Source organism: Bos grunniens, chromosome 8 (assembly GCF_055505025.1).
Source record: "Bos grunniens cultivar Pamir isolate PY7600 chromosome 8, Bosgru_T2T1.0, whole genome shotgun sequence".
NCBI classification, from domain to species: Eukaryota; Metazoa; Chordata; class Mammalia; order Artiodactyla; family Bovidae; genus Bos; species Bos grunniens.
This window is the reverse complement of record NC_141172.1, coordinates 85,179,556-85,195,340: the sequence shown is the minus strand read 5'-3', so window position 1 is coordinate 85,195,340 and position 15,785 is coordinate 85,179,556. Positions and strand designations below refer to the sequence as shown.

General features: G+C 38.2%; 1 protein-coding gene across 8 annotated transcripts in view; it reads right to left on the bottom strand.

The window, feature by feature from the left end:
• The window catches only part of ZNF169 (zinc finger protein 169), a 54,912-nt gene that overhangs the window by 24,189 nt on the left and 14,938 nt on the right, over positions 1-15,785 (bottom strand). For 2 of the 8 annotated variants that reach the window (XM_086315649.1, XM_086315650.1), the window contains exon 3: positions 12,300-12,421. The exons of the other annotated variants lie outside the window; for them this stretch is intronic. In XM_086315649.1, the coding sequence (XP_086171775.1) occupies positions 12,300-12,317 (18 nt within the window). In that variant the 5' untranslated portion in view covers positions 12,318-12,421. The remainder of the gene's footprint in view (positions 1-12,299; positions 12,422-15,785) is intronic. 8 annotated transcript variants of the gene reach the window in all.

Sequence of the window (15,785 nt, the reverse complement as noted above, 5' to 3'; positions counted from 1 at the left end):
CTGACCTGCATATAGGTTTCTCAAGAGGCAGGTCAGGTGGTCTAGTATTCCCCTTTCAGAACTTTCCACAGTTTATTGTGATCCACACAGTCAAAGGCTTTGGCATAGTCAATAAAGCAGAAATAAATGTTTTTCTGGAACTCTCTTGCTTTTTCAATGATCCAGATGATGTTGGCAATTTGATCTCTGGTTCCTCTGCCTTTTCTAAAACCAGCTTGAACATCTGGAAGTTCATGGTTCACGTATTGCTGAAGCCTGGCTTGGAGAATTTTGAGCACTACTTTACTAGCGTGTGAGACGAGTGCAATTGTGTGATAGTTTGAGCATTCTTTGGCATTGCCTTTCTTTGGGATTGGAATGAAAACTGACCTTTTCCAGTCCTGTGGCTACTGCTGAGTTTTCCAAATTTGCTGGCATATTGACTGCAGCACTTTCACAGCATCATTTTTCAGGATTTGAAATAGCTCAACTTGAATGCCATCACCTCCACTAGCTTTGTTCATAGTGATGCTTCCTAAGGCCCACTTGACTTCACATTCCAGGATGTCTGGCTCTAGGTGAGTCATCACACCATCGTGATTATCTGGGTCGTGAAGATCTTTTTTGTACAGTTCTTCTATGTATTCTTGCCACCTCTTCTTAATATCTTCTGCTTCTGTTAGGTCCATACCATTTCTGTCCTTTATCGAGCCCATCTTTGCATGAAATGTTCCCTTGGTATCTCTAATTTTCTTGAAGAGATCTCTAGTATTTCCCATTCTGTTGTTTTCCTCTATTTCTTTGCATTGATTGCTGAGGAAGGCTTTCTTATCTCTCCTTGCTATTCTTTGGAACTCTGCATTCAAATGGGTATATCTTTCCTTTTCTCCTTTGCTCTTCGCTTCTCTTCTTTTCACAACTATTTGTAAGGCCTCCTCAGACAGCCATTTTGAAGCCTAGATTGCTGACTTGAGATTTCCTGTTTTTCACATATAGATTTAATGCTACAAGTTTTTCTCTCATGACTGCTTTAGCTGCATCCCACATACTTTGATATCTCATATTTTCCTTTTCATTCACTTTTATGCATGTTTTGATTTCTCCTGGGACATCATTTTTGGTGAACAGATTATTTAGAAGTCTGTTATTTTCTAAGTGTTTATAGAGATTTTTCTGTTAACTTTCTCTTATTGATGTCAAATTTGATTCCATTGTGGTCAAACAACATATTTTGTTCAACTTAAATTTTTAAAAATTTCTTAAGGTAAACAAATTATTGTGTCTTATGTGTTGTTTTGAGCCCAGGAAATGTCTATGTTGGTACAGTCATCCCTCAGCACCCATGGAGAAGTGGTTCCAGAACTCCCCTCAAAATCTACAGATGCCCAAGTCCCCTAATATAAAACAGCATGGTATTTGCATGTAACCTACACACATCCTCCTATATACTTTAAGTCATCTCTAGATTACTTTTAATGCTTAACATAATGTCAATGCTATGTAAGCAGTTGCTAGTCACAGAAAATTCCAATTTTGCTTTTTGGAACTTTCCAAAATTTTTTTTTTTTTTTTTTTTTACCTTTTTGATCAGCAATTGGTTGAATCTGCAGATATGGAACCCTTGGAAATGCCAGGTTAACTTTATGAATATGCATTTTGCTATTATGCTAAGGTGAAATGCTCTATAAATGTTGATTCGATTCTATTGGTTGACAGCGTGGAGCTCTTACTGATTTGGGCCTAATTATTCTCTAACTTTGACAGAAAAGTGTTGAAATCTCTTATTGTTGATTTGTCTATTTCTCCTTTCAGTTTTCTCTTCACGTCTTTTGAAGCTCAGTTATTTGATGCATATACATTGGTGCTTAGTCACTCAGTTGTGTCCAACTCTTTCCAACCCCTTGGACTATAGCCCACCAGGCTCCTCTGCCCATGGGGTGTTTCAGGCAAGAATACTGGAGTGGGATGCCATTTCCTCCTCCAGGGGATCTTCCCAACTCAGGGATCAAACTGGTATCTCCACTGCATTGCAGGTGGATTCTTTACCACTGAGCCATGGGGGAAGCCCATGCACACACATTAAGGACCCCAATGTCTTCCTGGTGAAGTGACCCACTTACCGTTCTTTGTGTCTGAGAATTTTCTTTGAAGTTTATCTTACTTTATATTAATATAGGAACCCGTGCTTTCCTTTGACTAATGTCTGCATCTTCTTTTTAATCTTTTAAAATCTTTATTAAAATTAAAATCTTCATTATCTTTATTAAAATCTTTTTAATCTTTTTAATCCTTCTTTTTCTAATCTGCCTATGCTGTTACATTTGATGCTTCACTTAGATAGCATATAGAGTCTTTTTTTGATGTCAGTCTCTCTTCAGTTCAGTTCAGTCGCTCAGTCGTGTCCGACTCTTTGCGACCCCATGAACTGCAGCACGCCAGGCCTCCCTGTCCATCACCAACTCCCGGAGTTCACTCAGACTCACGTCCATTGAATCAGTGATGCCATCCAGCCACCTCATCCTCTGTCATCCCCTTCTCCTCCTGCCCCCAATCCCTCCCAGCATCAGAGTCTTTTCCAATGAGTCAACTCTTCGCATGAGGTGGCCAAAGTACTGGAGTTTCAGCTTCAGCATCATTCCCTCCAAAGAAATCCCAGGGCTGATCTCCTTCAGAATGGACTGGTTGGATCTCCTTGCAGTCCAAGGGACTCTTAAGAGTCTTCTTCAACACCACAGTTCAAAAGCATTAATTCTTCGGCACTCAGCCTTCTTCACAGTCCAACTCTCACATCCATACATGACCACAGGAAAAACCATAGCCTTGACTAGATGGACCTTTGTTGGCAAAATAATGTCTCTGCTTTTGAATATGCTATCTAGGTTGGTCATAACTTTCCTTCCAAGGAGTAAGCGTCCTTTAATTTCGTGGCTGCAGTCACCATCTGCAGTGATTTTGGAGCCCAAAAAAACAAAGTCTGACACTGTTTCCACTGTTTCCCCATCTATTTCCCATGAAGTGATGGGATCGGATGCCATGATCTTCGTTTTCTGAATGTTGAGCTTTAAGCCAACTTTTTCACTCTCCACTTTCACTTTCATCAAGAGGCTTTTTAGTTCCTCTTCACTTTCTGCCATAAGGGTGGTGTCATCTGCATATCTGAGGTTATTGATATTTCTCCCGGCAATCTTGATTCCAGCTTGTGTTTCTTCCAGTCCAGTCTCTCTTAGTTGGTGTATTTAGACCATTTTAATTTTGTTCCCTCTGCTTATGTTTTCTTATTACTGACTTACTGTCAGTTACTTGAATTTTTTTTAACATTCTCTTTTATCTATATTGTTTTTTAGTGTACCTCTTTGTATAGATTTTTTAGTAGTTGCTCTAGGTGCTACATTATATATATATATATATATATATATATATATATATATATATATACACACATACACACACATAACTTATTGGTCTACTTGTATTGTCATTTTACCAGTTTGAAGTATGGAAACTTTACCTCCCATTACATCCTCTTGTCCTTTCTGTTTAAATTGTCATTTTCTTAAGTGTTTACTTCTATATACATTTAGAATCACCTCAGGCTGTGTAATAATTTTTACTTTAACCATCAAAATAGGTTTAGAAAAATTCATACATAAGCAAAGTGCTTATTTTTCATTATGATGTTTACTCTCTTCCTGATTGTGCCAAGGGTCATCAAGACCACCCCCAAGTTTGATATTTACTAGGAAGATGCACAAAACCTATCACAAGTGGCTATAATTACAACAAAATGATACAAAGCAAAATTAGCAAAGGGAAATGATACAAGAGATTAAATCCAGAGGAAACCAGGAATAAACACCCCAAATCTTCTTTCTCCCATTGGAGTCCCCACATGACCCCACTTAATTCTTTCAAAAAGGATTTATAACAACATGTGCTAAATGTTTTCACAAAGAAGCTCATTAGCAGCTCACTGCCCAGCTTTTTAAATGGTGGGCTGGTCACACAGGCACCTTCCGCCTAGCACACACCAAAATTCAAGATACTAGAAGAAAAGCATAAACCCATTGTTTGCATAGTTTTAGGCACAGAGAGCCATTCTTATTAGCTCCGGGAATGGTGCCAATCCACCTAAAATACAAGATTCCCATTCTAGCCAAAAGATAGTCTTACCAGCAGGACTTTCTAAGGACAGACTGCTATGTTAACTTTCTACTGCACACAGATGTTCCAAGGTTCCCTCTTTTATTGTTTCCTTTTTGTTTATAAAATTGCCTTTCCTCATCTGCTGGAGACAAATTCTGAGTTTTCCTTTAAGTATGCCCTGATTTCCCTTCATTTCTGAAAAATATTTTTATTTCATATAGGATTCAGGGTTTGTAATTATTTTCTTTCAGCACCTGGAAAATTGCATCACTTTCCATCTAGCCTCTGTCATTTCTGATGAGAAATTCACTACCATTCTAACGGTTTTCTTCCCCTGTAAGAAATGTGTTATTTTTCTCCAGTTGATTTCAAGATGTTTTCTTCATTTTTAGTCTTCAACAGTTTCATTATAATGTGTCTTGGCATGGATTTCAGTGGGCTTATCACGTTTGGGATATACTAAGCTTTTTGAATCTGTAGGTCCCTTGCCAAATTTAGGAACTTTTCAGCCATTAATTATTCTAATACTTTTTCAACCCTGCCCTTCTTTGCTTCTTCTTCTAGAACTGTGGTAACACAAATGTTAAGATACTTTGTTATACTCTCACAGTTCTTGAGGCTGTTCATCTTTTTCCCACTACATTTTCTCCCTGTTGCACAGACTGGGTAATTTATATTATTCTGTCTTCTAATTCAATAATTTCTCTGTTACCTCTAACCTGCTGTTAAGTCGATCTATTGAGCTTTTTCTTTTAGGTACATATGTCTCAGTTCTGAAATTTCTACATGCTGATTCATTGTATCTTCTATTTCTTTGCAGAGGATTTTTAATTTTTCATTTATCTCAAGTGTGTTCTTTTAGTTGTGGATATCCAGTTGTCCAAGCACCACTTGTATAGACTGTTCTTTTTCAACTGAATAGTCTTGGCATCCTTGTCAAAAATCAATCGACCATATATAAGAGATATTTTGCTAAGCTCTCAGTTCTATTCCACTAATCTATATGTTTATACTTATGGCAGTTTGACACTTTTGTCACTGTCTGTAGCTTGGTACTAAGTACTGAAACCAAGCAGAGTGAGTCCTCCAACTTTCTTTTCCTTTTTCAAGATTCTTTTGACTTCAGGGTCCTATGAGATTCCAAATGAATTTTAGGGTTTTTTTTTTCTATTTATATAAAACATGAAAGATATTTTGAGAGGGACTGTACTGAATCCATAGATCACTTTGGATATTACTGTCTTTGCAGGAATATTGTCTTCCAATCCATAAGCATGGGAAGTCTTTCCATTTACTTAGGTCTTCTTTAATTTTAGCAATGTTTTGCACTTCTCAGTGAACATTTATTTTGACTCCTTGGTTAAGTTTATAGCAGAACATTATTTTTGATGCCATTACAAATGGAATTAAAAAAATATATATTTCCTGTTTGAATAGGTCTTTGGAAACAAATAGATACAACTGTCATTTTTGTGTTGATTTTGTCTCCTGAAACTGCTGAATTAATTTATCAGCTCTAACAACGTTTTGTGGATTGTTGTATAGATTTGAGATAATGTCTTCAGTGAAGATATAATTTTGCTTCTTTTCCAACTTGGATCTTTTCTTTTTCTGCCTAATTATGGCTAGAACTGTCAGTACTATGATGAACAGAAGTGGCAAAAGCTGAAATCCTTATCTTGCACTGTTCTTCAGGGAAAAGTTTTCAGTCTTTCACCAGTAAGAATAATATTAGTGTAGATTTTTTCATATAAGGCCTTTATCATGTTGAGGAAGTTTACATCTATTCCTAGTTTACTCAATATTTTTATCATGAAAAGAATGCTGAATTTTGTCAAATGCTTTTTTGTCATCAACTAAAATGTTCATGCAGTTTTTATATTTTATTCTCTGAATGCAGTATTACAGGATATTAATATTCTAAAACACATTGTAAACCTCTATCGGTCTAATATGCTGCTGGATTCACTTTGAGAGCATCTTGGTGAGGACTTTTGTCCCTATATTAATAAGGAATATTAGCTTGTAGTTTTCTTTTCTTGAAGACTGTTTGTCTGAGACCTCTGGAGTCAGAGCAATTTGTCACAGAATTAGATAGGAAGTGTCCTCTCCAATATTTTTGAATAGCTTGAGAAAGATTTGTCTTAACTCTTCTTTATATATTTAGTAGAATTAATAACTGAAGCCATCTCACTGTAAGCTTTTCTCTGTTGAGAGTTTTTTTTTTAATTACTGATCCAATATTCTCATTAATTATAGATCTATTCATAATTTCTATTCTTTACTGAGGAAGTTTAGATAGAAATGTGTATGCCTCAAAATGTGTTAATTTCACCTTGGGCAGCATATCTGTTGATAGTATTCCCTTACAATCCTTTATATCTTTAAAAAATTGATAATAAAGTTTTCAATTTCTGATTTCTGATTAGAGTAACTTGAGTTTTATTTTTTTGTTAGTCAATTTAGATGATCATTTTAACAAACCAACTTTAGGTTTTCTTGATTTCTCTGTCATTTTTCTATTCTCTATTTGTCTTTGCTCTAACTTTTGTTATTTCTCTTCCTTCTGCTAGCCTGGGTTTACTTGGTGCTTCTTTTTCTAGTTATACAGGTTATACAGTTAGGTTATTAAGTTCTCCTTTAATATGTGCATTTACAGTTATAAATTTCCCTCTAAGCACTGCTTTCACCATATTCCATAAGTTTTGGTATGTCATGTTTTAATTTCCATTTTTTTCCCAAAGTATTTTCTTTATGTGACTTTTCTTCTTTGATACATTAGTTGTTTAAGAGTGTCCTACTTAGTTTCCACATATTTGTGAATTTTCCAAAATTGTTATTCATTTCTAGTTTCATTCCACTGTGAACAGAAAAGTTACTCTGTAAGATTTTAATCATTTCAAACTTAAGACTTACTGACTTACCTGTGGCGTAAGATATGGTCTGTCCTGGAAAATGTTTGATGTGCACTTAAGTGGAATATATATTTTATTGTTGTTGGGTGGTGTGTTCTGTACATGTTAGGTGCAATTGATTTATAGTGTGATTCAAGTTCTATTTTTCCTTGTTGATCTCCTATCTGGCTGCCCTATGCAGTATATAAAGCTGAGTATTAAACTCATCAACCATTATTGTATAACTATTTTCTCTCTCAATTCTGTCCATTGTCATTCCATATGTTTTTTATATATTGATATATATTATAATCATTATATCTTCTTTCTGTAGTAAGCTTTTTATCAATATATGATATCTTTCTTCATCTTGTTATCTTTTCCTAATTTAAAATCTACTTTGTCTCAGTACAGCTATCTCAACTCTTTTTTGGTTACTATTAGTATGAAACATCTTTTCCATTCTTTCTTTCACTCTTACTTTCACTTCTTTCCATTCTTACTTTCAACCTCTTTATATCTATATATCTAAAGTAAGTCTCCTATAGACAACCACACACAGATCTTGTTTTTCTTTTTAAAATCCAAACTGCTAACCTAGGCCTTTTGACTGGGGATTTTATACTACTTACATTGAATGTGTTTATTGAAAAGGAAGGATTTACCTTTGCCATTTAGCCATTTGTTTTCTGTGTATGTCTTTTGTTTCTCAATTCCTCCATTGCTGCCTTTTAAAATATTTTTTTCCCTTGTGGTTTTTTTTCACCTTTATCCCCTTCTTTAATTTTCTGTGTATTTTTAAGTAGTTTCTTAGTGGTTAACATGTTAACATTTTTAACTTGTAAAAGTCTACTAACTTAGTTTCAATAGTATACCAGCACTCTTGCTCCTATATTTTTCCATCCCACTCCCCTTATTTTCTAATTGTCCAAGATTACATCTTTATACCGTGTATGCTCACTAATATAGATGTATACTTTCTGTGTTTGCCTGAAACCACATAGAAAAAGCAGAAGTTATAAACTACACAAAAAAGCACAATAATATTGGCTTTTATACTAGCTTATGCACTAGCATTCACTTCTCTTTCTAATGGTTTAGAGTAACTACCTAATGTATTTTCAGTTCAGCCTGAAGTTTTGTTTTTTTGGTTCAGGGTTTTTATAGAGCAGGTCTATCATTAATGAGCTCTCTCAGGTTTTGTTTAAATTAACATCTTGATTTATCCTTCATTTTTCAAGAATAACTTGCCAGATATAGAATTCTTAGTTCACAGTGTTTCTTCCAAGATTTAAAATATGTGATCCCACTGACTGGTGGCCTCCATGGGCTCTGATTAAAAATTGTCTGTTAATCTATTTTAGGGTCTTTTGCAGGTAACAAACAACTTCTTACTTGCTGTTTTCAAAATTCTGTCTTTGGGTTTTGACAATTTGACTACTATGTCCTAATGTGGATTTTTTTTTAGTTTATCTTACTTGGAGTTTGTTGAGTGTCTTGGATGTATAGATTTATGTCTTTCATCAAACATGGGAAGTTTCTGGATATTATTTCTTGGAATTTTCTTTCTTCTTTCCTTCTGCAATTTCCATTATGTGTATGTAAAGTAAACCTGATGGTGTCGCACAGGTCTTTCAAGAACTGTTCACATTTTACTAATCTTTTCTTTCTGTTCCTCAGAATGGGTAACTTCAATTGAAGTATTTCCAAGTGGCACAGACTTAATTTTCCTTGTTTAAATATGTTGTTGAATCCCTATAATGAATTTTTCAGTTCAGTTACTGAGCTTGCAGCACCAAGACTTCTATATGGTCCTCTTTTATAAATTCTCTTTATTGATACTCTATTTGTTCAAATATTGCTGACTTAGTTCTTTTCATTCCATGTCCTCATTTTCCTTTAGGTCTTCATGCATATTTAAGATATTTGATTTAAAGTTTTTGTGCCAGGGCTTCCTCATGGATAGTCAGTAGGCAGGCAGTTTAAAATGGGATGGGATAAGAAGAATGTGAATATGCATTATCCTTCAAGGAAAGAAAGTGAAGAGAAGTCGCTCAGTCATGTCCGACTCTTTGAGACTCCATGGACTATAGCCCACCAGGCTCCTCTGTCCATGGAATTTTCCAGGCAAGAATACTGGAGTGGGTTGCCATTTCCTTCTCCAGGGGATCTTCCCAACCCAAGGATCAAACCTGGATCTCCCGCATTGCAGGCAGACGCTTTACTGTCTGAGCCATGGGGAATGATTAGGCTATCATTAGGCTAAGGAAAGAAAGGCTATTCATAAGTTGTCAGGGCTGCCAATTCCACCACAGGCCAAGGGACAAGGCTGCCACTCTTTGCTTACATCAGAGGCTCTCAAAGAGTCACAGAGGCAGGGTCACCCCTCTGAGCTCAAGGGGCCCTGCCAACCCAGTGCTGAAAGAGATCTGGGATGGATTTGAATCCTTTCTTTTCCTACACTGTGACATCCATAGGGTTTCTCTCTGGTGTGAAATTGCTAATGTGAAAGATCAGAATTTTGACTGATGCTTTTAAAATATTCAGTACACTTGTAAAGTTTCTCTCTTTACAAGTGAGAATGAATCCTCTGATATTGAGTAAGTTTTGAGCTTTCAATGAAGCATTTACTTCCATTATCCTACATATAAGGTTCTCACCAGAATGAATTTTCTGATGTTGCCTGAGCTCATAACTGAATCTGAAGCCTCTGCCATAAACGACACATTTCCACAAATGTGGGTTCTTCTTCCTGAAGTATCACTCTCTTTGTAGGAAATTCTGAGTTTAGACTGATCTTATACTCATCAAATCCCTTGGTTCTTGTTACTGAAGAATTTTGGGAGACATGGTCACCTGCCAGAAATAAATGAGTTTCTCAGGGAAGGTATTGGAGAAACCTAACCTAAGCCAGGGAGAAGGCAATGGCAGCCCACTTCAGTTCTCTTGCCTGGAAAATCCCATGGATGGAAGAGCTTGGTAGGCTGCAGTCCATGGGGTCTCGAAGAGTCAGACACGACTGAACGACTTCACTTTCACTTTTCACTTTCATGCATTGGAGAAGGAAATGGCAACCCACTCCAGTGTTCTTGCCTGGAGAATCCCAGGGACGGGGGAGCCTGGTGGGCTGCAGTCTCTGGGGTCACACAGAGTCGGACACGACTGAAGTGACTTAGCAGCAGCAACCTAAGCCAGTGTTACAAGCTTTCCCCAAACCGGGCTCCCAAGGACAATGCCGCAAGAGCATTCCCAGTACCATGAAGAAACCCAATATCTGAGATTTCTTCTTTCACAAAATAAGATGGTTTGTCTTCATTTTATTGCAGAATTTCCTGTTTTATGTTATATACATGAATTTTCCATTCAACATTAGTCCATTAAAGGCAGAGCCTATGATGTTTCTGTCCTGAAGTTATCTTCCTCATTAAGCAAAGGAGACCTTGGGTTTTGGCCCAATGTGCCTGATAACAAGAAATATAGATAAAGTCCAAAGTGGCTTATCAGCCAATTGGCAAGGTAGCACTGTAGCTACAATAAGCTGCCTCTATCCAAGTCTAAGAACGCAAGCAGGTGATAGCTCTGGGGTATTTGTTTCAGTAAATTCCCAACTACTAAGCCTACTTGCATGTCCTCAGTGCTTATTACAGACCCTGAGCTTCCACAATAAGGAACAGAAAGTGAAATGGAAGAGAAAATATGTGGGCCCAATCAGCAATACTGTCTTCCTCTCAGACCCTCTAGGGACACTTCATGGGTCAAGTTGGACACTAGGCATGGGTTAGCCCCAAGAGTGATGGATGACACTGCTGGAAGGCTGGCAAGGCAGAACTACTCAGTTAGCCTCCCACAAGTTTTGGTAAGTTGTATTTCCATCATCAGTCTGTTTGAAATATTCTCTGCTGCTGCTGCTGCTAAGTCGCTTCAGTCGTGTCCGACTCTGTGCAACCCCATAGACGGCAGCCCACCAGGCCTCCCTATCCCTGGGATTCTCCAGGCAAGAACACTGGAGTGGGTTGCCATTTCCTTCTCCAATGCATGAAAGTAAAAAGTGAAAGTGAAGTCGTTCAGTCGTGTCTGACTCTTCGCGACCCCATGGACTGCAGCCTACCAGGCTCCTCTGCCCATGGGATTTTCTAGGCAATTTCTTCTTTGGTGTAAGGATAGTAAGGACTGTATTGTTTAATTTCCAATATTTGAAATTTACTTAGATATTTTACTGTTGACTTCTAACACAATTCTCTTAGTCACAAAATATATACTTTGTATTCTTTGCATCTTTTTAAATTTGTTAAGATTTCCTTTACAGAACCCCATGTAGTCTATTTTGGTGAGCATACCAAATGTACTCGAAAAGAATATGTATTCCACAGTTGTAGGGTGGTGTGTTCTATAACTATCAACCAGGATAACACAGTTGCTAGTTTTCTTCAGATTATCTACCTCTTTACTAAATTTTACCTCGTTGTCCTATCAATTACTCAGAGGGGAGTCTTTTTTTCCCTTTAATTCTGGCAATTATTTTGAAGTTTTGCTATTTTGAATAAGTATATACACACCTAACTGTTATGTCCTCCTGATGACGTGACCTCTTTATCATTCCAAAATGTTCTTCTTTCCCTTTGTCTAGCAGTTGATTTTATCTGATAGTTGATAATGCTATTTTCCTTTCCTCACTGAGTATAGCTAATATTAGAGAGTTTAAAGTCCTTGTCTGGAAATTTAATCCACAGGGTGAATTATGGTTTGTAACACCAAAAAAAAAAAAAAAAAAACTAAACTTTAGGGACTTCCCTGGTGGTCTAGTAGAAATCTAGAGATTTCCCTGGTTATAAATCTGCCTTCCAATGCAGGGGACACAAGTTTGATCCCTGGTTGGGGAACTAAGCTCCCACAAGCCTCAGGGCAACTAAGCCCATGCTCTGCAACTAGAGAAAGCCAATGCACCAAACAGCCTGTGTACCACAATAAAATCCATGTACAGCCAAAACAAAAATTTTTTAAGTAAAAGAAAAATTAAATTTAAAACATGAGTAAGATTCAGAATAGACATGAAAAAATCAGAGGGCTAAAAATCAAGATGAGGCATGTAGAGAGAAAGGGAACACAGATGCCATAAGAAGGAAAGGGGGAAAGCCTATGATACAGGAAGGGACAAACATCTGGCAGGAGGGAAAGGAAAGCTAGTGGTAGCAGAATAGAGAGCAAAGGTGTTAGAGCATCTTGTCAATGGTTTTAAAAGCAGACAAAAACCCACAGATGCTCTACTATAGAATTGTAACTCACATGATCTAAAACACTCATCTCTCTTCACCTGGCCATATTTGGTGGCATCTTTCTTCACTTGGCCATATTCTGTGGTAAGTCCAAAATTCACTTCATGAATAAAATTTCCCATAGAAACAATTCTGAAACATTGAGAACAGGTTAAATTTCTAATGACTGAGAAACACAGCGGGATGGAATAGTGAAAATCTATTAATGATTTAACCAGTAGAGTTACTGATTTGAATGTAAATGTTTGTGATTTTTTTCATTTTTTAAAGTGAAAAAAGGTATGATAGTGGTGTAGTCACTAGTTTAAAAATACTATAATTTTATCATTAAAACTTGTCAGATGCACACAGACAGACCAAAAATCTTAATTAAATTATAGTGACAGGAATAATTGAAATATCCATCAACTGATAAGTGAGTAAACAAAATGGCTTATATCCAAACAATGGAATATTATTCAACCTTAAAGAAGAATAAAGTATTACTGGTTTGGGCTACAGTGTGGATGAATCTTGAAAATATTATGCCAAGTGAAAGAAAACAGCCACAAAACACCATATATTACATGATTCCATTTATATGCAACATCCAGAACAACCAAATGTATACAAATAGATTAGTAGTTGTCAAGAGCTGGGGGAGGGGAGAATGGGGAGTGACTCCTAATGAGTGCAGGATTTCTCTGGAGTGCTGCTGCTAAGTTGCTTCACTCATGTCTGACCCTGTGCAACCCCACAGATGGCAGCCCACCAGGCTCCTCTGTGCCTGGGATTCTCCAGGCAAGACTACTGGAGTGGGTTGCCGTTTCCTTCTCCAATGCATGCATGCATGCTAAGTCGCTTCAGTCGTGTCCGACTCTGTGTGACCCTATGGACAGCAGCCCACCAGGCTCCTCCATCCACAGGATTCTCTAGGCAAGAATACTGGAGTGAGTTGCCATTTCCTTCTCCACCTCTAGGGTGGGAGGGGTCTGAAAACATTATGGAATTAGAAAGTGGTGAACAAAGCTAGTGGAAGTGATGGAATTCCAGTTGAGCTATTCCAAATCCTGAAAGATGATGCTGTCAAAGTGCTGCACTCAATATGCCAGCAAATTTGGAAAACTCAGCAGTGGCCACAGGACTGAAAAACGTCAGTTTTCATTCCAATCCCAAAGAAAGGCAATGCCAAAGAATGCTCAAACTACTGCACAATTGCACTCATCTCACGCTAGTAAAGTAATGCTCAAAATTCTCCAAGCCAGGCTTCAGCAATACGTGAACCGTGAACTTCCAGATGTTCAAGCTGGTTTTAGAGAAGGCAGAGGAACCAGAGATCAAATTACTAACATCCGCAGGATCATGGAAAAAGCAAGGGAGTTCCAGAAAAACATCTACTTCTGCTTTATTGACTATGCCAAAGCCTTTGACTGTGTGGATCACAATAAACTGTGGAAAATTCTGAAAGAGATGGGAATACCAGACTACCTGACCTGCCTCTTGAGAAACCTATATGCAGGTCAGGAAGCAACAGTTAGAACTGGACGTGGAACAACAGACTGGTTCCAAATTGGGAAAGAAGTACATCAAGGCTGTATATTGTCACCCTGTTTATTTAACTTATATGCAGAGTACATCATGTGAAATGCTGGGATGGATGAAGCACAAGCTGGAATCAAGATTGCTGGGAGAAATATCAGTAACCTCAGTTTTGCAGATGACACCACACTTATGGCAGAAAGCGAAGAACTAAAGAGCCTCCTGATGAAAGTGAAAGAGGGGAGTGAAAAAGTTGGCTTAAAACTCTACATACAAAAAACCAAGATCATGTCATCCAGTCACATCACTCCATGGCAAATAGATAGGGAAACAATGGAAACAGTGAGAGACTATTTTGGGGGGCTCCAAAGTCACTGCAGATGGTGACTGCAGCCATGAAATTAAAAGACACTTGCTCCTTGGAAGAAAAGTTTTGACCAAACTAGACAGCATATTAAAAAGCAGAGACATTACTTGCCTGACAAAGGTCCATCTAGTCAAAGCTATGGTTTTTCCAGTAGTCATGTATGGATGTGAGAGTTGGACTATAAAGAAAGCTGAGTGCCAAAGAATTGACACTTTCGAACTGTGGTTTTGAAGAAAATTCTTTAGAGTCTCTTGGACTGCAAGGAGATCAAACCAGTCAGTTCTAAAGGAAATCAGTCCTGAATATTCATTGAAGGACTGATGCTGAAACTGACACTCCAATACTTTGGCCATCTGATGCAAAGAACTGACTCCTTGGAAAAGACCCTGATGCTGGGAAAGATTGAAGGTAGGAGAAGGGGTGAAAGAGGATGAGATGGTTGGATGGTATCACCAACTCAATAGACATGAGTTTGAGTAAGCTCTGAGAGTTGTTGATGGACAGGGAAGTTTGGCATGCTGCAGTCCATGGGGTCGTAAAGAGTCGGATATGACTGAGCGACTGAACTGAACTGAAAATACGTAAATTTCTATGTCTCAAATAACTAACAGCAAAACAAACAAACCTAACAAATCCATTGTTCTGTTTTCTTTCAGAGTAAGTTAAGATCGTGTCCCTTTATGAAACAAGTATGTTATGAGTACCGTATATCTGCAAGTATGGAAACTTCTTAAAAGCAAAGCTACTCAGTCCTGCCAAAGCACCAAAATCACAACTAGCTGTTGAACAACCATCAATAGGAGGATGTTGGAACTCACCAAAAAAGATATCCCATGTCCAGAGACAAAGAAGAAGCCGCAACTAGATGGTAGGAAGAGCACAAACACAAAATCAAATCCCATACCCATTAGGTGGGCAACCAACAATCAGGAGAATGATATTATCAAAGAAGTTTTCCCATTGTTGTGACAGTTCTGAGCCCCACATCCAGCTTCCCAGCCTGGGGATCCAGCAAAGGAACTGGGAATCCCCAGCGAATCGGATTTTGAAGGTCAGTGGGATTCAATTACAGGACTTCCACAGGATTGGAGGATTCAAAGACTCCACTCTGGGAGGACACAAACAAAATCTTGTACATGCCAAAACCCAGGGAAAAGGAGCAGTGACTTGCTTGTGTTGAAGGGTCTGCTGTGGAGATGTGGGTTAGCAGTGGCTAACCATAAGGATGGGGGCAAAGGCAGCAGCAGTCCTGGAAGAGGTTCTTTGGCCTAAGTCCTCTTGGAGGTCTCCATTAACCCTACAATAGAGTCCACAGACCCCAGGGCTGAGCTGCCTCAGGCCAAACCCCACCCATCAGCAGATAATTGGATTAAAGTTTTACTAAGCATACCTCTTATGGAGAAGGCAATAGCACCCCACTCCAGTACTCTTGCCTGGAAAATCCCATGGAGGGAGGAGCCTGGTAGGCTGCAGTCCATGGGGTCGCTAGGAGTTGGACATGACTGAGCGACTTCACTTTCACTTTTCACTTTCAATGCACTGGAGAAGGAAATGGCAATCCACTCCAGTGTTCTTGCCTGGAGAATCCCAGGGACAGGGAAGCCTGGTGGG